At 41.1% G+C, this 25,768-nt stretch overlaps 1 protein-coding gene and 1 pseudogene across 1 annotated transcript in view; both read right to left on the reverse strand.

The window, feature by feature from the left end:
* ARL15 (ADP ribosylation factor like GTPase 15) overlaps positions 1–375 on the reverse strand; it is a 397,041-nt gene extending 396,666 nt beyond the window's left edge. Inside the window, exon 1 of the mRNA XM_041748766.1 lies at positions 217–375. Within this exon, the coding sequence (XP_041604700.1) occupies positions 217–264 (48 nt within the window). The 5' untranslated portion in view covers positions 265–375. The remainder of the gene's footprint in view (positions 1–216) is intronic.
* A 21,007-nt stretch (positions 376–21,382) lies between these two features.
* LOC121486973 lies at positions 21,383–21,852 on the reverse strand (annotated as a pseudogene).
* Positions 21,853–25,768: the final 3,916 nt, after the last annotated feature.

A 25,768-nucleotide genomic window follows, 5' to 3' on the forward strand; every position in this document is an offset into this window, starting at 1 on the left:
CGCGAGGTGGCCGGGGCCGCACCTCTACCTGTCAGCTCCACCACCCCCGCCGCCCGCCGGGTCCCCGCACAGCCCCACAGCAGGCTGCGGGAGAAAAGAACCCCAAAGGCATCCCATCCCAAAGAAAGAAAGCAAAAAAGGCTGCTCCTCCAGGCGGAGGGACATCGGGCACGTCGGGTTCCGAGCAGCGACACGCCACCCCTGCCCCGCACCTACCAGATAATCCATGTACAGAAACGCCTCAGTTATCCGGAGATCAGACATCCGGCAGCCTAAAGCATCCGGAACGGCTCCGAACCCGGAAAAAAAAAAAAAAAAAAAAAAAAGGCAGCTTCTTCGGCTGCGAGCGAGCAGCCCCTGGAAAAGCCAGCAACGACGAAAATAGCCGAGAGCGGCCGAGCAGCCGAAGATGACACCAGGGGCGCGGCGATTGGCCGGGCGGGCGGGCGGAAGGAAAGGAGAGCGCTCATTGGCTGCGGTGCCTATAAAAGGCAGGCCGCGGCGGGCGGCGGCGGAGAAGCGCGGGAGCGGCAGGGGCGCTGGTTCCTGTGAGGCGGCCGGAGGGCGGGGGCGGGCGGGGGCGGGGGCGGCGCAGGCGGAAGAGCGAGCCGGGAAGAGCGGAAAATCGGCCGGTGCTGCAAGAGCCCGGGTCCTGCGCGCTTCCGCAGCCGCCCGCCCGGTCGGGCGGAGCGGCGCAGGACTGTGCTCCCCGGCGGGAAAGCCCTGGCGTCCCCTCCTGTCCCCCGGTAGGAAGCCAGCCCTGAGGCGGGAGGCGTGGTGGCGGCCGCCGTGCCCGTTAACGCCGCTCTCCGGGGTGATTTCCTGCGGGCTCCGCGGCCTCGAGAAAGCACCTGAGGGGGCGCCTCGGGAACGTGCTGTGCGCGGGCGGCCCGGTGACGGGGCGGCCCCGCCCCTCAGCCCCTCAGCCCCTCAGCCCCTCAGCCTGAGGGCGTGAACCTTCGACCCGGACAGCTCCAGCCCGGCGTCCCTCGGGGTACACAGAGGCTTAGGACACAGCCCGAGGGACCCCGGGAGGCCCCCCTAGAACGCCAGGCTGCCCTCAGGTCTCACGGCCCACCACGTGAAGGGAAGGGGGAGGGACGCGGTAGCAGACCTCCAACCCCGGAAAGCGGAGTCCAAGGACTCTGAGCACAAACCCGTCACCCCGAAAGGAAATGAGCCACCGAGCAAGCAGCTCCCCGACACGACCCAAGTGACCTAGTCCTGTGGCCCGCCGTCCCGGCTAAGAGGTAAGAGCTCAAGCAGGGGCACTGGAGACTTAAGTTATTTACCAGGAAACGCACAAGACATTGGCATTTCGTTGTTATCCGTGAAGGGGCCAAGAATCCGTCAAGAACCCAGATTTAAAAACAAAACCCACCCTGGGTGTTCCTGTATTTTAAGATTCGGGCCGGACCACCACCCCCTCCCCCAATGCCAGACCTACCAGCTGAGGCTCCCATGACTGAGGTACCAGCGCCGCGCCACCCCCCACGTAGTTGGAGAAGGAAGCGATCGCTCTCGCCCGCAGTATTAGGTCTTCCACAGAATAACGTTGAAGAGTGAAACTTCAACTGAAATCTTCCTGAAGAGAACTGCCTGACTGTATAAATGTTTTAGGGGTTGCATTTTTAATTTTCCCCCTAACTTAGCACCCCCCCCACATACACACACCCTTTTTTCTTTTTTTTTTTTTTTTTAATCTTCAAGAATGGATTTCCAGGGACCCCTGGGTGGCTCAGAAGTTGGGCGTCTGACTTCGGCTCAGGGCGCGATCCTAACTAAGGTCCTGGGATCGAGTCCCTGCGAGGAGCCTGATTCTCCCTCTGCCTGTGTCTCATGACTAAATCTTTCAAAAAAAAAAAAAAAAAAGTGGATTTCCGTACTTTGAGTTTACCTGCAGCTGCCAAGCAATGGAATTCACCCTAGGGATGGCTCAGTGGTTTAGCACCTGCCTTTGGCCCAGGGCATGATCCTGGAGTCCCGGGATCAAATCCCACAGCAGGCTCCCTGTATGGAGCCTGCTTCTCCCTCTGCCTGTGTCTCTGCCTCTTTCTCTCTCTCTCTCTCTCATGAATAAATAAAATCTTAAAAAAAAAAAAAAAAAGGAATTCACCCTAAATATGCAGGCGTGCAGCCCCTCACAGGGAGCTTCATTCAGGTTAGTGAGCCCTGTGATTTGAGGTAATGAAACTGTTACATCAACTAAACTTTGAAGATTCCTGTGGCCGGAGGATTTTTTTGAACTAACTAAAGGACAAATATACACTTAGTACAGAACTTGACTTTGTTGATCAAAGATTTATACACAAAGTTGTGTAATTAAACCTCTGTGGAAATTTCAATGACTTGCCTGTACAGGGGCTAACTTGACTCCATTGCATTAACCCATTGGATTCAACTTTGATAGACTTACCAGAATGAATGCCAAGAACACACAGATTTAGAAGAGATTTTGACCTGGATTGTAAAGTGATGAGCTTCCCTAAACATACAGCACAATTGGTTGAAACGGACTACAGAAGTTGCAATCATCTCAAATCTGCCAGCAAAATAATTCAAATAGACCAGAAATCTTTTGGGTTTGGGTTTTTTTTTTTTTTTCCTTTCCATTAATAAGCATGTTGCAAATAAGATACAGGGCTTGAGTCAGTGAAGAGACACTTTTGGTCCATTGTCTTACTGATAATTGAGGTCTTAACTACTGCCAGTCAGACTCGTGAACAGCCTGTTTCTGACAGTGGGGAAAATAACCACTCAGGTGCAGCTGGCTTCTGCCTTCCTTTAAAGCTAACCATAAAGAATCCTCAACAGAAGTTCATTTAGTTAAATATGATCCATCCTACTTCTATGAATGAGTAAATGGGCTCAAAGCAGGGAGATGAAAAAATTCAAGTTACAAAGTTTGCACCAATGGATTCACCGTATTCCACACTATTTGTATATTAATTCTGACACCAAGGAAAACCTGTGTTAGAATTTTTTAATACATCAAAGCAGCAATATACAGAATACTATGGAAAGAGGCCAGATGTCCATCGACGGATGGGTGGATGAAGAAGATGTGGTATATATACACAATGGAATATTACTCAGCCATCAAAAAATTAATCTTATTATCTGCATCAACGTGGATGGAACTAGAGGGTATTATATGCTAAGCAAAATAAGTCAGAGAAGGAATTTATCATATAATTTCACCCACAAGTGAAATTTGGGAACAAAACAGAGGATCACAGGAGAAGGGAGGGAAAAATTAAATCAGAGAGGGAGACAAACCATAAGACTCTTAACTATAGGAAACAAACTGAGGGTTGCTGGAAGGGAATGGAGGAATGAGGTAATTAAGTGATGGGCATTAAGGAGGACATGTGACATAATGAGCACTGGGTTATTACATGCAATTGATGAACCACTGAACTCTTCCTCTGAAACTAACATGTTAATTGAATTTAAATAAAATTTTTAAATCCTGTGTTACCTTTTGGAAAAGAATCTTCAAAAACCTTAAACTTCAGAACTCCATATGGAGCACATTTTTCCAGTTAGATGTTAGCTTCTTTCAAAGGTGTATACACATCCCAGGAGACAAACTTGATTAATTGGTATGAACAGATACCATACTACCCACATGTGAAGTTGCATTCTTAGCTGATGGTTGTTGCTACTGGGTAGTCACCCCAATATGTGCTTTATAAAGCATGGAGAGGTTAGAATGCATTCACTTCACCATACGCCAGTTAACAGACTACGGTCTTGAATAAGGCATGATCTATTAATATAGCTCTGCCTTTGCTCTCAGTAAAAGGAATGACCCACTTTCAGACACCTAACATGTATAAACCCATAAGGCAATTGCATTACCACACAGACTTTGAGAAAAGAGGCTGTCACTGTTGCCTGTCAAAAGCAAGGAGAAATTCTTTTGACAGTCTATAGTCTACAATTCTATGAAGATTGCTGACTAGCTGGATTTAGAGGAAACTTTGTTGAAGTGTCACTTGTAGGAAACAAATGCATTTTGCAACTTGGTCTTCCAAATTCTATCCGGAAAAACCAACATATCAATGACTATTTCCATCTACTGTTTTTTGCTGTTTGTTGTTGATGTTAAGAATATAGTCTTTACTAGTTTTGTATCATGCACTCACTTTACATAAACATCATATCCTGAAATTTCATAAATGTTTCATGACTATGTAAAGCTCTACTATATAAACATACTATGATAAATTCCTTATTAGATACTATTGTAAATATTGCAGTGAATATTTGCTTGTAGGATTATTCACATCTCATACGAATGATTAATATTCTAGAAATGATTATTGGTACAAAGGGTATGAGCTTTTTTAATACTCGTTTTTATACTAGCTTAGAGCCTTTCCCCTGCCACCAAATCCAAAGTAGGAAATGTTCTTCCTCATTCTTGCTTTGAGTATATGCATTAATAGCAGAGAGATAGTGTCTTTCATTAGAAAGACTCAAACTATGGACATTTTTTCAGAAATGGCAGTATCCGCTGAATTCTGCAGAAGTCATTGAGCACTTTGCACTCCAATAACTTCTAGGACCTGAAAATGTTTTCAGTCCTGCTCTTCTTGTTCCAGGTGGCCATCCTGACACCCACCCCCAACCACCTCTGATTTACCCTAGTCTCTTCCTCTGCTTCCTACATTTGAACAAAGTACTATTATGTCCAAGAAAATGAACCTCCTAAGAAGCTGCTAACAGAACTTGATTCATAAATGAAAGAGGTTAGAAGTCTGAATTAAGAGGATTTTTTTGTTCCTGCTAGGTGGCCTACAAAACTAGAGGGGAACCCTAGCTGTAATGATAGGATTCTTGCAACTAGAAACTTTTAAGTCTTAAATATCTCCATGTCAGCTTAAATTTGTTTTCTCTCCAGCAAGTTGATATTAAATCCCACATATTAATTTTTAAAGATTAGTAGCCATCCATCAATCATGAACATTTGCCACTACTTTAACTACATGAGGTTGGGTGGACCATTTGTTTCTTCCAGGGTTCTTTTTATTCAACTATAGAGTTGAACTAATTAAGGACCCTTTGAGACCTAGGAATCTATATTCCTGGTTGGGGAGCAAGGACTTTTCTTTTTTTCTTTTATTTATTTATTTATTTATGATAGTCATCACAGAGAGAGAGAGAGAGAGAGGCAGAGACATAGGCAGAGGGAGAAGCAGCCTCCATGCCTGGAGCCTGATGTGGGATTCGATCCCGGGTCTCCAGGATCACGCCCCGGGCCAAAGGCAGGCGCTAAACCGCTGCGCCACCCAGGGATCCCAGCAAGGACTTTTCTAAACAGAACTCCCTTCTTCCAGAAAGAATTTATTGGGCCTTGGAGTATGAAAGCAAGACAAGACATTTAAAATCAAGACCCACCTCTTAAAGTAGTAAATATATGAGAAAGAGATAACTAGACCTCATGAACAAAACTACCCAAGCACCAAATATTAAGAAGCTAGGTCAATCCATCTCAATATCTACCCAGATCATTTAGTCTTAGACAGTACTGTGTTGCTGATTAGTTTCCTATTGGCACTGTGATAAATTACCACACACTTAAAGACATAAGACACAAATTTATTCTCTTCTAGTTCTGCAAGCTAGAAGTCCTGAGCCTTATGGGGCTAAAAAAGTAAGGCACTGGCAGGGCTGGTGCCTCCTAGAGATCCCAGAGGGAGAGCTCTTTAGCTCTTCCAGCTTCTGGCTGTTTGCATTTCCTGGCTTTTGACCATATCACTCCAGTCTCTGCATCTGTGGTCACGTTGCCTTCTCTTCTATAGTCCAACCTCTTCCTGCTTCCGTCTTATATGGGGACTTGTGATTGTATTTAGGGCCAACCCAGATAATCCAGGATGATCTCCCTGCCTCAAAATTCTTAATTTATCACATCTACAAAGTCACTTTTGCCATACAAGGTAACGTTCACAAGTTCTACGAATTAAGACGTGATATCTTTGGAGCCATTATCTAACCTAACACCTTGATCTTATGATATACAGGAAAAGCAAATATTTCCATGGAAATCCAAAGTGACAAGCTCAATTTACTAATGCCTAAGGAATGAGATAAACTCCCAGTTTCAGAAAGAATTAAAACTTGGTGATGCAGCCCCAGGGTACTCTAATTATATTCAGACAGTTTATAATTCTATTTAGTTCTCAACTAGCATTTGAGTTTTTCTTCCCCTATTCATACTGAAAACAAAAAAACACCTTGAGGATTCACAGGATTTAAATGAGGATTTCACTCATTTAAAGTATACAGTTCAGTGCTTTGTGTATTTACAGACTTGTGCAACTATCATTTTTAGAACTTTTTTTAAAGATATGAGAGAGAGAATAAGCATAAGCAGCAGAAGGAGAGACACTCTGGAGCAGATTCATGCTCAGCAAAAAGCCTGATACAAGCTGGATCTCAGGACCCCGACTGAGATCATGACCTTGAACCAAAACCAAGAGTCAGATACTTAACCTACTGTGCCACCCAGGCACCCCTAGAATATTTTAATCACCTTGAAAAGAAACCCTGAGGGCAGCCCGGGTGGCTCAGCGGTTTAGCGCGGCCTTCAACCCAGGGCCTGATCCTGGAGACCCAGGATTGAGTCCCATGTCGGGCTCCCCGTTTCTCCCTCTGCCTGTGTCTCTGCCTCTCTCTCTCTCTCTTTGTGTGTGTGTGTGTCTCACATGAATAAATAAATAAAATCTTTTTAAAAAGAAAAAAAAAAAAGAAACCCTGAATCTTTGAGCTATCACTCTACACCCCCTACCTTCACCCTCAGCCCTAGAAAACCACTAGCCCACTTTTTCAAGAGACTTCTGTTCTAGACTATTATATGAAGGAAATCCTATGGTATGTGGTCTTTGGAGTTTGAGCTCTTCCACTTTGCATAGTGTTTAAGTTTCATCCATGTCATAGCGTATACATTCCTTTCTATGGCCAGATAATATTCCATTGTATGGACATAATGCATTTTGTTCATCCATCATCTATTGATGGACATTTGGATGGTTTCTATCTCTAAGCATTTTTTAAATCATGTCCCTCTACTTTTTCTCTTTTGCTCAGAACAGTATTAGCTTTTTCTTCAAATCTCTTCCTCTTCCTTTGTTGTCCATATGTAAACTTTCTTCATAGTAGTATTGTTCTAGAGCAGTTGGTCTAAATATGAATGGTATTTCTTTCAACTTTAACTTAGTTCTTTTAAAATTTTGTTTCCCATGGTCTGATTAGTCCTTCACTCCGCAAATTCTTGAACATTAGCTTTTTTCTATTATGTTCTTATTCCTATAAAAGGATAGATTTCTGAACATATTTTAACTGTGTTGTGTTCACAGTGTTTTTGAACCTTCTGCAAGATGAAAAGTCTGAATCGCTTTATCCTACATGACAGGAAATAGTACATTAAGTTCCTTGGAAGTCTGAATAACCAAGAATCTAAGCCCTACTTGATATTTAAAAGATCATGATGGTAAACCAGAAGAATCAGCTACATACCTTTGTGAAGTGCTTATTGCTCCTTGACAGGGATTTATTTCAAGAAGGGGGGCGGGGGGGAATGGCCTTTGGAAAATAAAGGTGCTTTGGAGGCTGAGAACTATATATGGTCAGTTGCTTACTCATATTGAAAGATCAATTTTGACTTTAATAACCAAACCTTAAAAACCAATTCACATTGTATTATAAATCTGTTCTAACAAAAAATGCTTATAAAAGGTCCTTCGTGCACCCAAAAATCAATGAAACATACCTTAAAGCATGGAGCCCTAGGCAATGAAAGGTAAGTATTAATTCCGCAGGACCCTAATAATTTACAAAGATCTAGCCATTTCTTTTATTTTAAAAGCTAGAACTTATCAACTCTCTGTAAGAGAAACTGACAGGACTTCCCTAGTACCTGTGACCTGAAGAGCTCAGTGATTGCTTTTACAGTCTCACAGTTGATAACCCACATCATTCTTTTTATAGGGAATATATGATTTTCACACATCCCCCCCTCCCCTGAATTCCTTCTTTTCTCAGCTGACTTTGTAGGAACTACAGATTTCATCTTGTTGTACGTTAGGGTCTTCAGAAAGCAAATGCTCAGAGTTAGGAGAGCAAAAGGTTTATTAAGAATTCACCACTGTGAGGGCTGCAGGACTTGTGGTGGGGATGCAGCAGAGATTATACACAGCTGACAAAGTCCCTACCAGTCTTAGGGGGAACTACAGAGTGAACGTTGCCCATTAGGGGAGTTTGTGTTGGGCAGAAATGGCTAGGCTATTATAGTACTAACATCTCACTCCATCACTGGTTGATGGCAACCCCATGAAAATTTCAGGACAAGCAAGACCTGGGCTTGGAGCCTGAAGTAGAACCTGAAGGAGCTGATAGCTGAAGATCTTCAGCTAATCATACTGCAAGTGAGTAGAGTCCTCTTGAATGCTGCATCTCCATGTCAGCCTGGCAGAACTCTGTCATGTGTCAGAACTTCAACAGCCTGGCTCACATATAGCTCTTGAACCATTTATTTATTTTTAAAGATTTGAGAGAGAGTGCGTGAGCCAAGAGAGCACAAGCAGGGGGGAGATGCACCTGGTCCTCAGAGTTGGGAGAGATGGAAGACGCAAAATAGCTATAAGTCCTTAAAATGCACACTTGAGCCAATGGATATGCCTCACTCCATAAAGCCAGGTGACTACCTAAAAGGCCAGAGTGAAACTTAACCCCTGAGATTAAAGAGGGCTTGACATCAGGGATACCGGATGAAACAAAGGCAAAGAGAAAATTCAGTAGAGCTGGAATAAAGCAGAGGAAACCACCCAAAAAGATAAAGTTGAGCAAAGACCATTAGAATGTCAGCTTCGAACTCTAATACCCAACTTGTTTCTCCCAAACAAGGAGAAACGATAGCAACAGTGGAAAGACAAAAGAGAAGCGACAGCAATGGTGAAAAGAAATTATCAAGTAATTTTAGCAAACGTTCCACAACCCAAAACTATGTACTTCCAGACCAAAAAGACCACAAGTGTCCAGAACAGCGACACATTACCAAAAGAAACAACCACTTAAAAGCCTTCCTATAGAAGCACCACTCCAGACAGATTCACTATCAAATTTTATCAAATACTATAGGAACAAAAAATTCTAACCTTAAAACTATTCCAGAGTCGGTCTCTTCTAAGGCCTCAGTCATTACCTTGCAGATGGCTACCTCTTGCTATGCCCTCAGGTGGCCTCTCCTCTACATACCCTAGCTATCTCCCTGGCCTCACCTCTCCTTATAAAGGCTCCAGTCAGGTTGGCTTAGGGCCCACCCCAACAGCCTCTTTTTACTTAATTACCTCTTTAAAGGCCCCGCCTCCATATATACAGTCAGAAGTACTGGGAGTTAGGGCTTGAACCCATCCATAACTTTGGGAATGGGAAGATGAAACTCATCCCATAACAACATTCACTGGTGGCAATCTGAGGATAAAAAGGAATTTATTCAGAGTGATGAAGGATATCAACAAAAACATACAGTAAACCTATTCCGTGAGGAAACATTTAAAAGCCTTTGGTCAGAGAATAAACTGGTGGTTGCCAGAGGGGAGGGTGGGGGTGAAGGGATGGGAGGAATAGAAGGAGAGTAAGAGGTACAAACCTCCAGTTATAAGTCACAAGGATGTAATGTATAGCATAGGGAATACAATCAATAATATTGTAATAATTTTCTCTGGTGATCGATGGTAACTAGACCTATCATAGTGATCATGTCACAATGTATAAGAAAACTGAATCACCATTTTGTACCTCTGAAACTAATATAATATTACATGTCACTTATGATTCCATTTTTTTAAAGGCCTTTACTTTAAAGTCAAAGGGTCCAAAAAAGCAATGACTAACTTATATCACCACAATCACATGCCATGAGACAGCTAGTTTATAGAAGTCTGATCCAGTTAGCTAAACACTTAAGATCAAGCTTTGGCAACAGAAAGACCTAAGTTTCAAGGTACTTTATTAGCTACGTGACCTTGAGAAGGATATTTAACCTCTGAGACTCAGTTTCCCCACTTTTGAAATGGAAATAAAATATAGGTAACTGCCTACAAGTTGTTGTGAAGATTAAATACAATTTGGGGAACTCTAGGGTACTGGCTGTTATTCTTCTACGTCCTGAAAGCTTTGTCAGGGGCATCGTGTATTTCAACTATCATGCCTTTGACTTAGTTTGGAGAAGGGGAAGAATTCTGCTTCCACCACCGCCACCATTACCTAGGATCTCAGGAAAATAACTCAACTTTGGAGTTACAGTGTCATTTTTTAAAAGTTGATGAAATGAAATAAACAAAGCAAAAGGCTAAGCCAAAGAGCAGTGAAAAGACGAGATGGCTTTTGTCGATTGTTCTTTAGCTTTTACCAGTGTGGCTCAAAATAGAATCAAAAGAATTTGTAAGCTGGGCAGTCCAGTAAAAGCAGGCTGGCTTTGTGAGCCACTAAGCTCTACATTTTGTGCCGTCTACGTGAAAGCAGTCAAGTGTATCAGGAAACCCTCTGCTGCAGCTAAAGTGAGTGATTAACCATTAAATTTCTCAAACACATTTCATTTGGATGTGTGACTCACTGGCCCTCTTCCACTAGTGAAAACCACATCTGCACTCCCATCAGGTGAACAAAAGCCTGTGTGCTGCAGAGTGGACACAAGACTATGTCTCTATGTGACAGGATGCCCATGTATAGAAGTATAGGGTCACTGCACTTTGTAGCAGAAACAGCTGCTATGAGCACACATGTTGAGGTAGAGCACTCATTCTGTCAAAGTGAAATAACCAATAAGTTACTACAAGAAAGATCTGTGTTAGAAGAACTGCTTTTCATTCTAAACTCATAGCCACTTGTTTTGATAAAGGTTCTCCATCTAACATATATTTTTAATAATGTCTAGACCTCTAGATTAAATGTTCCAGAACACATGCAAGGTATCAAGATGATTGACTTATCAGAGAAAAATATTTACTTTGTCTCATTTCAATAATCTCATTGGTCCCAAATTTTTAGGACAAATTTAGAAAGAAAGGAAGAAAAGTAGTAAATGTTACCTGGTCCATAATAGTATAGAATCTTATTCATCAATTTTAAATGAGAACTCTGTTTATAGCTTTTTGAATAGTATTAGATTCCACATGTAATAACTCTTTGACAAGCAGGCTAGAGGCTCAGATAACTCAGTCATGTCGTAGCATGATTAACAAGTTTATTTTTCCATAGAGGTAGACTTCAATAGGTCAACCATTTACTTATGATATTGAAATGATATGCAAACTCTTATTCAAAATTAAGAAATTGAATATTGCATTGTTTCTCTCAGCCTCAATATTCCTCTGAAAAATAATTAACAGTTATTAAATATTTGCTTATTATGACTAGAGGGAGAAGAAGTGGGCCTTTGTTTCTTTCCTCAAATCTCTCAAGAAAAGACTATAATTACTGAGTGTATGGAGGAATAGGTATAAGGTATAAGTGATATTGTTTGTAGGGTATTTTATGGCACAAAGCAATAACAAAATATTCAGTTTTCAGGATATGAAAGGTCATTTTGTGAAAATTATTTGACATAACACCATCCTAAATTGGATAAATTACTCTCAAAATGTTTAAGAAGTGAGGCAAATGAAACACATGTGACAACGCAAGCCTATTTTTATATAGGAAAGCTTCTATTGAGGAATATTCTTATTACAGACAAAGGCTTTTATCTTAAGTCTAGGATGAGATAGTTGGTCATTTTAAGGTATGTTTTTTATATTTTATAGAGATGGAAGAGTGATAGTCTCCTCAAGTCTTACTTTTCCTTTGGTATTTCAATTTGAGTTACTAAAATTTCCTGTTATTTTTAGTAGAATGCACTATAGGCTGCCAGTAAACAAAACTTTGTATCATTGTCTGAAATTCTAAAACAGAAATGGACACTGCTGGGTCAGGGGACCCAGAGGGCGGAAATGCTGTTTTGTATCACATCAAAAGCGATAAGCTAAATTTTACAAAGGACTACAACATCCCTTGCATTGAGAAAACAAAGAAGGACAAGAATGACTTGTTTAAACATGCAAGTTGATACTGAATGATGTCCCAGCCTTCACAGATCACGGATATAACCCTTGAGAAAGAAACTGAAATCTGTTCATAGATGAAGTAGATCCTGCTTTTGTAAGGGACAATTCGGGCCATAGTGCATTTTTAGTAAATTAACAGATGTTTCTGATAAATCTGTAACTCAGAAGGGTTCATCATGCTCATTGTGTTTGACAAGCACAAAATTAAGCAAGTTAAATCAGTCCCAGGGAAAGAAAAATGCTGTGTAGACAATCCATCAAATGACCAAAATCTAGAGGGGGCATTTGCCTCCCTTTAGGGGGCAAATGCTTATACTACTTGAATGTACTTTTTGCTCAGAAAAGATTTCACTTGGAAGAACCACAGGTTTACGATTTTCTATAAAATTTTGACAGTTTCAATCCCATACTTCATAAAATTGGGTGGCTTAATAATTGATGACTAAATTTGCATCAGATTCATAACATAGACTAATTAGGAGAAAACTATAATTAAATATTAAGATGTGCTATATGATTCAAGCTCTGGCTTGCTGTGGGCTCACAAGAATTTACTCCTCTGCTCCCAAGGGGATGCAGAATATCTTGGATTCTGGAGACAAATTTCATGTAAGTTCAAACTCACATTCCACCCTTAATTGGCTGAGTGACTTTGGACAAGTTATTTAATTTCTCCATGTCTTAATTTCCTCATCCGCAAAATGCCGATAATAGAACCTACTCCCATAGAATTTCTTGGATTAAATTAGTTAATACATGCAAAACTGTATAACATTAAGAATGACATCTGGCATATAGCCCTCCAAGCAATTTTTATACCTACTACTGTTAAGGATCCTAGCAGAAGGGCAATTAAGGTCTAGACTGTACAACAAAATTAAACACTACTGAGTCCTAAAATCCAAACTAGCAGAAGGTCCTAGCAGAAGGGCAGTTAAGGTCTAGACTGTACAACAAAATTAAACACTACTGAGTCCTAGAATCCAAACTTTGGGAAAGAGGGGGACATAGAAGGCATTGAGATAGAGGACTTGGTTTAAAGGAGGGGATGGGACATTCTAAGTGACTAGAAATGGCAGGACTGAGCATGGCCTTTAAGGAAGAACCAGCCTTACTGGAGTGGGAGAATAAGGTTGTGAGAACACCTTGACCAGATAAGATATGGCAAGTTGATAAGGCTTAAATTCCATTGCTGAGGATATCAAACTCTAAGAGGAACCTATTCTAGTTTCCTCGGGAATTTTTTTAGAAATACTGTTGGTTTCTAGAAAAATAGGACAGAATGTAGGGGGAGAATCTAGAATCAGATACTCAGTTTAAAGGTATTGAGGCCCACCTAGGAATAGGTAGGTGAGGTTCTGGATGAGGTTCTGGACCAGGGTAATAGGCATGAGTAGAGGAGGAAGGAAATTACTAAGGCAAAATCAGGAAGTGGTTAAGCGATTAGATATGTGGGCAATGGACAGGGGAGGGTAAGAACGCTCCAGAATTTTGAGGATGCTTAGGCTACTATTGTAAATAGAGGAGATAAAGCAGTATTAAGTAGATGGTAGGACATACTCTGTTAAAGAATACAAAGGGAGTTTAGGATCTGGCCTTGTCCTGTGTATCTGAAGGTTTCTAAATGCCACTCGGAGTGAGAGAAGAGGGTCAAGACTTCTGAGTACTGCAAGAGCATCTCCTGTGCACCAGAGTGCTACTCAATGTAGCTGTTGGTCTTTAGAACTACCTGAAGGACTCACAGCTCCTGAGTGCTGACACAAGGCAGGACAAGAGCTACAAATGGTGAATGCTTTGAAGATACTCCCATAGCTTTCAAGTACGCAAGACAGTATTGTTAACTACTACAAGCATTATAAAAGCTCACATTGACTTTGATAGGATCACTGTTCAAGGATCCCCAAGTCTGGAGCAGATGAAGATAAGGGAGGGCTGGGGTTTTCTAAGAGTGTCCTAGTTGAATCATCTGTCTGGTAAAGGATGCCAAAATACAGGGTCCTGATTTTGCAAGGGGTAGGATTGGAGTGTGAGGCAATGAGGCAGAGCAGCATGTTGGATGGCTCTACTGTTAGATCACTGTCAGGGCCTGCCCCAAAGAGTCCATGGACTGTAGGAGAGCCACTATACACACTTCCTGGATCCAGAGTCTTATCCTAATGTCCATTCTCTTTGGATCTGCTAAATTAATCTCCATCTGCACTGCATAGTTTTCTGGGAAAAATTTTTAAAAAGGACTAGTAATCCGAATGGAGGGCATAGAAATGATGGCTGTCTCTGGGTGTGATTTCTAATTAAAATACATCTTTTAAAATAGCTTCCTGCCATCTTCCAAATGTCTGCAATGAATACATATTACTTCTGTAATTTCTCCAGGGAGATCTAATTTCAGCCAGGGCTACAGTTCAGGCCAGAATCAGCTGCTTTAGCATCACACTGGTGGCTTATTTCTCTTTAAAAATAAATAAATAAAGCAAAAAGTACTCCATATTCATGGCTCCTACACCCTCTAAGTTCTGATTTCTCCCCAGGATCCTTGGTTGGTATATTATTTTTAGTTTATTCCACCATTGAACAGATGCTTCCATATTAAGTCCTTGTGCCTGTCATCCTGTATGTTTTAGCACCAAAGGTGACTTTTTAAAAGCAAACCAAACTAAGCCTAAATAATACAACCCAGGAAACAGGGATGAGTGACTCTTTCATTCTGTTCACTGTGATTAAATATCTTGACCACAATCTCCCCAGCATTTTTAGCACAAAGAATGAAAATACTTGAGACATAATGAGGAGCTAGAAGAAAATCCCATACATTGAAGTTACCTCAACAATTTTACAGAAGAGATTAGCCTAAGGGTATATTACATCTGTCTTTAAAGTTTATGGAAAAATTCTTGTTGCCTATGTGTTATGGTAAAACAAAATGCAGGCATGGAAAAACAACTGGCTTTAAAAATAACAACATACTTAAGAGTCCAGCTTGCAGTCATTAGAGGTAGTACAGCTGGGGTCAGTTTATAGACTTCTGTTTTTAATTTGCATAAATAGTCTAGTGCTTGGCTGGAGCAGGCATGCAGCTGCCTCACCAGGCTGACTGACTTTTTTAGCACCCAGAAGGTGCTGAGACATGGGTCATGGCAGTACAAAGAATCAGCATGAGGCTGCAAAGTGAGAGTCCTTCTCCATTCCCACAAGGAAAACCTAGAACTTCTGACAGTGTTTTCTCAACTTTGAGCCAGCATTCTTTCGAGTTTTCGAGTAATGAAAAAGAAACTCCCAGTTGCACCTCAAGAGCATCATGTAATGATACTTCCATTGCCCAGACTGACAGATGAATGTCTACATTGCTAAGCCCTGACATGGAAAAAACCAAAGCAGGCCCTTATCATAACTCGTATAGAGTGGTGGCAGTGCTTGCTAAAGATTGAATGTTTGTGTCCCTCCCAAATTTATATTTCAAAATCCTAGCCCCAATGTGATGGTGTTAGAAGGTGAGGCCTTTGAGAGGTGATAAGGTCATGAGGATGGAACCCTCATGAATGGGATTAGTGCCCTTATAAAAGAGGTCCCTTGCCCCTTCTGCCATATGAAGACCCAGCCTCAAGAACTGAGAAATAAATGTTTTTTGTTTAGCACTCCCACCCCCCACTCTTGGAATCAATAAATAAATAAAATTCTCAATAGAGAATTTCAGGAAAAAATAGAACAGATCAGAGCAGTTGGGGATGGCATCACAGAAGTGGAACTTAATTCATCAAACATTCATTTAACAGATTCCATAAATTATATCTTCCAAGGATTCAAATGTATAAAGGACTTAACTCAGGTCCTGATTCTGACATCCTGATGCTTGGTTTTGGCTGGTGCCTAACTGAACATGGCAGGAATGTAGAGAGTGATGAGTGTCATAATAACAGACAACGATAAGTGAGACCCTTTCAGTCACAGAACTTTAGATCTGGAAGGATCCTTAGAAACATCCTAACCCAGTCTCCTTCTTTTATTGATAAGAAAACTGAGTATGTCACTTGTCCATCTTATGCTGTTAAGTTTGAAACTGAGCTGGGATTCAGATCCTAATATAGACCCTGAAGGATAGGCAAATTCCAGTAGAGGGAACAGTAAGGACCCAGGTAGGGTGGATGTTCAGTCAGTAGACACTAGTCAGTTATATTAGCACCTTGCCTCATCCTTTTGTCTGTTCTGATTGATGGGTGCCCCTGCTGATTCATTAACTATTCTGCATGTCACGCCTGGGCAAAGGTGCATCTCATTTCCCACTCAGCTGAATCAGTGTTAACAGAAGGGGAGAGAGTTTTTAATAATGAAGTACTAGGACGCAATTAATCTCTTAGCACTGCAATAATGCTTGATATAGCACAGCTCTCTCTACAGGTATCACAAATGGAGAATGAATGTACAAAAGAGTTCTATATGTTAAGAATGGGGAAAGGGCATGGCTAAAGAACAAGCTGAGTCCAACACCATAATTCCATTTATAAATTTCAAGAATTATGTTAGGTGAAGTACTCACAGGTGGTAAAATTAAAAAGGACAAAGCAGGTTTGCTTTTGGTGTTTTTTTGTTTGTTTGTTTTTTGTTTTTATGGTAATAAGTTTTTACTCTAGGGAGAGGAAATTGGGAAGATATAGAGACTCACAGGGGGCTTCTGGGGCATGGCAATTTTCTATTTCTTCAATACTGGTGTTCATTTTATAATTAGTCATTACACTACACATCTGTTTTATGCACTTTTCCATATGGTATATTTAACAACAAAAAATAAGAACTAAAGCAGACTGAAGTTTAGTTTCTTTTTTGGAGGCTGGGAAAGTAATACAGATCATCAGGTTCAATGAGCAGTTGCTTAAAGACAGAACAAAGGAGCCTGGAAACAAAGATGCTAAAATGGCACAATTAGAACATGGAGCTTAGCCATCAACATCCCTGTGTGGAGAATTGCCCTTTGCGTCCCCTCACTCCCACACAGAGGGTTGGTTATCACAGGCATTCTTGCTTGACAACATTGCATTTCTAACGCTCCTGGGAGATACAGCCAACCAGATTTCTAGGAAAAACATACAATAGGATTTTGATAGTAAATGGGCTGAGAAAGTTTAAAAAAACAAGAATGAATCATTGATTTTGGGGGAAAGGTATTGTCTCATTTTTCCAGTGTACTATTCAGTGGCATTACGTACATTCACAATGTTGGGCAACCATCACCACTATCCATTTGCAGAAGAATCATCGATTTTTTTTTTTTTGAATCATCGATTTTTTAAACAGTAAAATATGGGCACAGGATCTCAAGTCTGATACCCTTTATGGACAAATGGAGGAAGCAGAGAAGTTTTGTCTGTGTGCATGGGGAGTGAGATAGCAGTGAGTGGGTGGCGTGTTTTCCTAAGAGGAGAGCTACAGCAAGTGTCCCCTGCTACACAGTGGTTTGCACACTGACTAGCCCGGCAAGGATACCACGCGATCAGCATGTGCAGCCCTTCTGCAGCAGTACTAGTGGCACCGTGCACTTGTCATGCTGGTTCTAAAGACAGGCTGCCCGCAGCAGGACCATGTGAAGGAACTGCTGTGCCTCATGATGATTCTAGCCTTCCCCAGAGCTGCAATTCTTTGGGTTTTGGTTTGATTCTCCAAAACTACTCTCTTGCTGCATGATCTGCAAAATTAGTATGATTTTGGCACTGTATTCAGACCCTCTCACTGTCTAATAGCAGAATCAAGAATGGTTCAGAAGCCTGAGCAGGATGATGCTCTGAGGGAACTGGGCACTGCAAAATCCTACAGCTGCTGTACTTGTTTTAAAATTAAAGTGACTAAATTCTTAAACTATTTTTCTTTTGCTTTATTTTGAATAACCAGACCCTCCCAGGAGTAATAAAAGCACAGCTAGAAATCTCTAATCTGGTGGACTTCCCTTCCCTCTAATTTTACCACATGTGGACCCTAAAATTATCATAAGGAAAAGGACAGAACACAGTAACTCACAATATAACGTGATCTAACCCAGATGTTGACAACAGGCTGACTTCTAAGCACAGGCTGTGAACTTGTTTCAGAAGTGGGGAAATGTTGGGATCCTAGAACAGCAGTCATGGCCCTCAGCAAGAAGTCCCTGTAGAGCTTGTAAGCAAGGCCATTGCCGATACACGAAGTATTTATATTTATGCTCTTTGTTCATGCTCTGCGTCTTCCCTCCTCTTCCTTTCCTTCCGTAGCTCATGTTCCCACATTTGTATTATTTCCTCCTCTCTAAGTTCCCAGAAGTATCTCGCTTTGCCCTTGGATTTTCAGGACCTCCCATTAGAACATCCTGGCGAGGGCTGGGTTCCTAAAAAAGCCTATGACTCATAGGACTATTTTCCTGAATTTCTTTCCATTTTCAAAATCTCTTACTATCTCTCTCAATCTCAAAGTGTCCCATACTGACTTCCCAAGGTAATTTTATCATCTAATCAGGGTTTATGAAAGAAGGACCAAATTATGACTTTAGAGGGCTCCCAGGTACTTTTACTTTTGTAGCCCCTTCCTCCACAAAGAAATATAAAAAATTACATTGTACAACTGCGTTGGAAGAAAAATAAATATAATCCAGACTGGGCTCATTATTATTTTTCCCCTATAATTTTAAGAAAAGCAAAAATGAAACACTGTAGGCCCTAGGCATTGCACCTGTTGTGCCTTGTGCATAACTGGCCCTGCCTGGTAGTACAGCCCAAAGACTCGCTGGGTTACATTAGTATATCAGACTGTGTTATCACTAGAATGCTTTTGGTTGTAAATAATGGTATAAAACTCAAACAGGCTTAAACAATAAAGGGAACTTACAGGGTCACAGAGCTGGTTAAGTTCAGAGATTGACATGGCTTGGAGTCAGGTATCTGCCCTCTTGAAACTTCCATTCTTCGGGTAAAGACTGAAGAGACAGACCATGTTATAGACCTTGCTTTTTACCTGCCCATCGGCCACTGCCCTCCTTGCCTACCTTCCTATCAGAGCTCACCTTCATTATGAAGGAAACTGAAAAAGCCAACTAAGCTTTTTCAGTTTCCCTGGAGGCTATGGTTTAGATATATAACCAAATTCTGGCCATTGCAACTTCAGTGAAAGTATGTGTCCAGGTTCCCTCCCCCTTAGATGTGCAAGAAGTTCCAACTCTTCTGTCCTACTTTGGGATATGCATAAGCTTCTGCAGTTGTCTTGATTTCACGAAAGACCACATGGACCACACATTGAAGGTGGCAGAAGACTGGATTTCATGGGTTTTTGATGACATTGTTGCACTACCTAACCAGCCCTGAAACTGTCTCTGATCACTTTCATTAAGTGACATAACAAACTTTTAGCTGGGTATTCTATTACTTGCAGCTTCCTATAGATAATGAGAAAAAAATAAATGAATCCCAAATTTTCAGATATTGATAAATGCTGTTAGGACAATAAATATGATGGAGGGACTACTTCAAATTGGATAATTATAGAAGGACTCTCTAAAGTGACATTTGAGCTTGATGGAGCCAGCTATACAGAAGGATCTGGGAGGCAGGGTGCTTTAGATAGAGCAAACAGTAACTCTAAAAGTCCCAAGTGTCAATTATTAGAATGAATTTGAATAGTAGAAAGAAGTGCCTTGACTGTAGTACAGTGAGTAAGGGGAAGGAGTGGAATGTGAAAGCAGACAAGATACAAGTCATTTTGTATTTTATTTTATTTTATTTTATTTTATTTTTCTGAGTGAACCAACGACTTTATTTTTTAAAAGCAGGTAACACTAAAGGACTATGTCGTATCCATATTCATTGCAAAAATAATTACTGGGACTTTCAAAATATCAAAAGAATAAGCTGGATCACTGATTACAACTATAATATTTGGCTAATATACACATTTTGTGTGTGTGTGTGTGTGTGTGTGTGTGTTCCAGGTCTAGACTTCCTTTCTATGTATTATTATTCATATGCATTCCCTGTGTCTATTTATCATCAAAATGGGGACACTCGAAACTCGAGTCCAGTTTTATCTTGATTTCAAAGCTGATGCAGCAGCTAACCGAAGACTCTGGTTTGCTGATTGAGTCCTAGAAATCATATCTTCTGATGGCATACAATGAATTGTATCTCTGAAAAATAAAATCAGAATTCAAACTCCTTTGAAACAGGTAAGTCCCCAAGCTCTCCAGCACCATGGTACCTGGATTGCTCACACTGTGCTTTCCTCTGTTTCTCTAAACACACCACTGGGAACCCCAAAGGGGTCCCACTTGGAAGAGTTCCATTAGTTCCATTAAAGGTTTTTGTAGAACTGCACTAAACCCATGTAGAGGCCATGGATAAAAACCATCCATTGTTTTTTCTGTTAAGAACCAAAAAAAAAAAAAAAAAAAAAAAGAGTGCCTTCCTTGGGAAGTAGGAAAGTAGTAACAATCCTACAGTTAAGAAAAATGGTTCTATAAATCCCTCCTTCCAAAATTATGTTCAGAGATTTTTAAGACCCAAAGAAAGGAGGTCATAAAAACAGTGAATATAAATGACTCCCCTACTAGAGAAAAAGCCCTTCATGCAAAGTGGCTGAGGGTCTGCTGCGGAGAACTGAGGAAAGGCAGATCCACGGTCAAGACCCGGCTCTACCTGTTTCTAGCACGAATTTATGATCTCAAGGGTGTAAATGTGGTGGGTGTGAATTGTTCCTCCTTGTGCTGAAAAAAGGAATGAAGAAATCAAAGTGAATTTGTGTGCTAACGAAAAGGCTCTGAGAGGCAAGCCCTTCGTTTCTAAGGCAAGAGTTTTGTCATCGGAAGTCGGAACAGATGCACATGGTGGCAGGCACTGAAGGTGGAGCCAGCTGTCTGTAGGCCAGGACAGTCTCAAAACTAAGGCAAGCACAGCTTCTCGGTTTGAGACCACCCCCAGGAAAGCCCACGGAGGCCAGTAAATGAAGCTGGTCCATGGCAAACCACCCGAAGATACGGACAGGGGTGACAGTCACAGTTAAGGTGGGGTGCCTTGGGGTCATGGCAGGTGGGAACCAGCACTCAAGGTGAATGTCTTTGCATGTCCTGTGCACGACTCCAAGCAGCAATCTCTGGGGTTTTTGGAGGTGTGTTACTTTTTGCAATATATTTTCCCCCCAAAAGTAGACACGAGGGTGGAGCCCCTGGAGAGATAAGGCCACCAAGGTGGAACCCCACCAGGGCGGGTTGGGTGAGGATCACAGAGCACTCTGGGCAGCACGCGGCTCCCTCCAGGTCTGGCCAAGTCCTACAAACACTTGTAGGTGCCCCGGAGAGCTTTGCAGTTGGGACAGTAGTGGTCCACGTACTGCAGAGCATCCACACAGAAGGGGATGAAGCAGCAGCCCGCGATGCACCCCAGCAGGCACAGGCTCCCGCAAGAGAGGGCGCCGGCATCATAGGACAGCTGGGTCTCTATCATCTTGTTGCAGGAAGGACAGCACATCTGGATCGGACGGTCGAAAATGAAGATGGGCTGCTGGACGTAGACAGTCTGCATGGCAATAGCATTGGCACTGGGGACGGGCACTGGCTGGGTGTAGTAGGCTGGCGGATTCATGCCCTTGCCATCCAGGCCCGTCACGAGCCCCGGGGTCGACCCTGGCGCGGGGGCAGGAGGCATAGGGAAATAACTATTGACCGCCACCATCTCTTCATAGGATGGGGTGCAGTTGGCACCGAGGAAGCTCCAACGGCCGCCTGGTAGGATCCTGGAACATTTTACTGCCGCCAGCGCCGCCAGTCGAGCCGGGCTCATTTTGCTTTTTAAGGAATGCCTTGGCACAATGGTATAAATTTGGTTCTGGGAAATTGGGAGAAGGGGATATTTTAAGGATACCAAATGGCAAAATCTCATTTTGTAAGCAGCTGCTTAGTGTGCATATTAAATATGGTGGCGATATCTGCCCACCTCCTTCATAAGTATCATCCTCCAGTTCCTAAGCTCCTCCTTTTCAGAGAACTGTACTCCTCTCCCATATGGCGACCACAGAAGCAGCTGTATTTTATGGGGATTCGTCTCCCTGACTATATAGTTTTTGAACCAGGGATGTGTATCTATTCTAAAAAGGCTTTTTCCCTGGGGACTTTGAAATTGGGGCCAGGAGATCAAGTTAATGCCTTGCACGTGGTTAAAGATATAAGATTTAAAGATTGAATGATGTAGTCGTATCTTGATCATATGGGGGAAAAAAAAAAGTTGTCCGTCCTGAGAGGAAGACTAAAGGAAAGACAATCCTAATGGAATCCAAGTCCCTGGTTCTTGTAGGTTCCTAAAGCCTAGCCCCATCTATCCCTTTTTCAGTTTGGTGATTGCACTTCTGTATCATTGTTTATTTCAGGTACCCTTTTAGGGGAAAGGGAAGATATCAATATTGAAAACAAGGATGAGATGTTAAAATAACAAATCTTAAAATACAGAATTAGCTGAGTAAAGCCAAGGTGGGGACTGGTAATGATTCAGAGATCCCGAGCAGAATGCCAATGTTTCTGGTATGTAGTAGCAAAGCAGTTGATTATCTATTGTCTCTTGAGGATGATGAGCCTAGAAAGATTTCAGTAGTGGGGTGCCTGGCTGGCTCAGTGAGTGGAGCATGCAGCTCTCAATCTTGGGGTTGTGAGTTTTAGCCCCATTTTGGGTGTAGAGATTACTTAAAAATATAATCTTAAAAAAGAATTTCAGTAGAACTCAGTATATCCACCATTTACTTTATTTTTAAAAAGATTTTACTTATTTGTCGGAGAGAGGGAGCACACAAGCAGGGGGAGCAGCAGGCAGAGGGAGAAGTAGGCTCCTTGCTGAGCAAGAAGCCTGGTGCGGGACTCAATCCCAGGACCCGAGGATCATGATCTGAGCTGAAGGAAGGATCATGCTTAACCGACTGAGCCACCCAGATGTTTCAATACTTTTTTCTTGTTATGATTCATAAGGTAACCCAGAACCTGAGAACAGTATGGCATACTGCATATTGCACTACAGTGGGAACAGCTATGCAGGTGAAACTAGGAATCATGTGAAAATTTAACAATTTGGCCAACCATCATAGCAGATGCCCAATTAGAACAGAAGAGCCTGGGTCTTCTACCTAGGAGAGATGATTGGTTTTGCCCCCGCAAAAGAGCATAAATTCACTTATTAATAAACTAAACATATGGTGTCTATATCTATGAAGAATTAAAATTAAATTAAATATGCCAAGATGGAAAAAATATTTACCAGTGATATTTTTAACTACAGTCCAGGCAGTTACATTGACACTATTTGTACTGATAAGATCTTACTTACAAAGTATTAGCAAAGGCATATTAGCAATAATCATTAAAAAACAATATTTCCAAGCATAAAAACCATAATAATAACTAAGAATAAATTTAAGATATATGAAGCATAACTTAAAACTATGCAAATTTACTGAGCATCATAAAAATACTTGAATAAATGGAGAAATAGCATGTGCTTTTAGATTCTTCAATATTAAAAGATGCTAATTCTTTCCAACTAGTTTTATAAACACTGAAATTTCAAACAAAACACCAAAGATTTTTTTTGATAAAATTTTTGTTGAAAAATTACCTACATACATACATACAAAAAGTACATGGAACTATACATCTCAACAAATTTGTAATTATTTTTAAATGGGTTTAAGTTCAAAGTTTATCTGAAGTAAAAATGGAGCAAAATATCCTATAAAATTTCAATTTAAAAAATAAAAATAAAATCTGAAAAAATCTAGAATAATATATAGCTTAAAATTTAGGATTTGTAAGCATGCCATTAAAAATTGAAATCACAGGGGATCCCTGGGTGACTCAGCAGTTTGGTGCCTGCCTTCAGCCAGGGTGTGATCCTGGAGTTCTGGGATTGAGTCCCTCATTGGGCTCCCTGCATGGAGCCTGCTTCTCTCTCTGCCTGTGTCTCTACCTCTCTCTCTTTCTCTGTGTCTCTCATGAATAAATAAATAAAATCTTAAAAAAAATTGACAATAAAAAAGATTAATAGATTTGTCTACATATGTTTAATACTTCTCTGTGGTGAGTACCATAAAGTTAAAAGGCAAATGACAAATTAGGAAACAGTGTTTGCTATTTTCATTATGTCCCAGGCAGTGTCTTTGATAAGAACGAGGTGTGCTGTATTCTAATGAGTGCATGTGCAGATCCTGAAGTCAGATTGCTTGGATTTGAATATGAAACGGCCCACTTACCAGCTGTCTTAGGTTGGGTTCCCCAGAAGCCGTGGCTGAGAGGAAGATTTTTTTATACAAGTGACTTATTGATGATATTCTCTTCAGTGAAATCTGGAGGAATCCGGGAAGCAAGCTAAGTCAGGGGGATAATCTAAGCAAAAACAAGAGTTCAAATGAAGCTTCACTTAGCCTGACCTCACTGGAAGATCTGGAGCCAACATGGTACCATGAAGTCCTTGAAGCAAGCAGGCTGGGCCTTTGTATCTCCTAAAGCCTAGCCCCATCTATCCCTTTTTCAGTTTGGTGATTGCACTTCTGTATCATAGTTTATTTTAGGTACCCTTTTAAGGGAAAGGGAAGATATCAATAATTGGAAATTGCATCAGTCAGTCATTGTGTGCAGGCCATCCAAGCATTTGGGTCAGGCTGAGGACAGTTTTCCAGAGAAGGGTGCAACTCTGAGTTGTTAGCCACCAACCATCATGGCAGCTAGATGATGGATGGATGCACTAGGTGGACAACAGGATTGGGGGATAGCACTAGCACCATCTTCTAAAACAACTAAGTCATCCTGATTAAGCTACTTAACTCTTTGAAGCTTCCATTTCCTCATTTATAATGGAAACATATCGATGCCATTGGGTGGTAGGAGATATGGTAAGGAATAGTATATGTCAGGAAATAGTCTAACAAAAACACTCAAATATTAGCATTTAGAGAGTTTTACAAGTCCAAACATTCACTGATAGCAAGATGGGAAAATTACAAAGACTGGTAATGCATATGTGAAGAAATAGAATTATCCAAAATATGGGAATATTTTCTATTTAACTATAATTATAGAAATGCAAACTTAAAGTGAATTACTGTTTATTTCTTATCAAAGATAATACTCAGTGTTGGCAAGGTATCTATGTGCGTATAGAGCAATCTCTTAAATTCCTATTAAGAGTATAAAATGATCGATTGTTTTCTGGAGGGCATATTGGAAATCTATTTGAAGCTTTTAAATCATGTATACCTTCTAAAATGTGCATTCCCATTTCCAAGAATTTATTTGCAGAAAATCTGGCATGGAAATTGGCAAATACTTAAAAATACAAAGAAGTTCATACGTAGTGTTATTTGAGTATTGGAAAATTGGCATAAGCTGATAAATCAGAAAGGAATAATAATGACAAAGCAGTTACTATAAAGAATAATGGTATAAAAATATATTTTTAAGAACAATTGGAGGTAATATACACCAGTGGTGATTATCTTTGTGAGACAAGTTATTTTTACCTTATTTGTGCTTATTTGTAGCTTTCTGATCTTTCTACGTGAACAAGTGACACAACAATAACCCATAAGCTTCAGGCTTCTCAGTAGGAGCTCAAGCCTGTAGGTATAAAATTTGAGGATGGCCTTTAGCCACAATTTAGTTATTTTTTATTTCATACTAT

The sequence above is a fragment of the Vulpes lagopus genome, chromosome 3, assembly GCF_018345385.1.
Source record: "Vulpes lagopus strain Blue_001 chromosome 3, ASM1834538v1, whole genome shotgun sequence".
NCBI lineage: Eukaryota > Metazoa > Chordata > Mammalia > Carnivora > Canidae > Vulpes > Vulpes lagopus.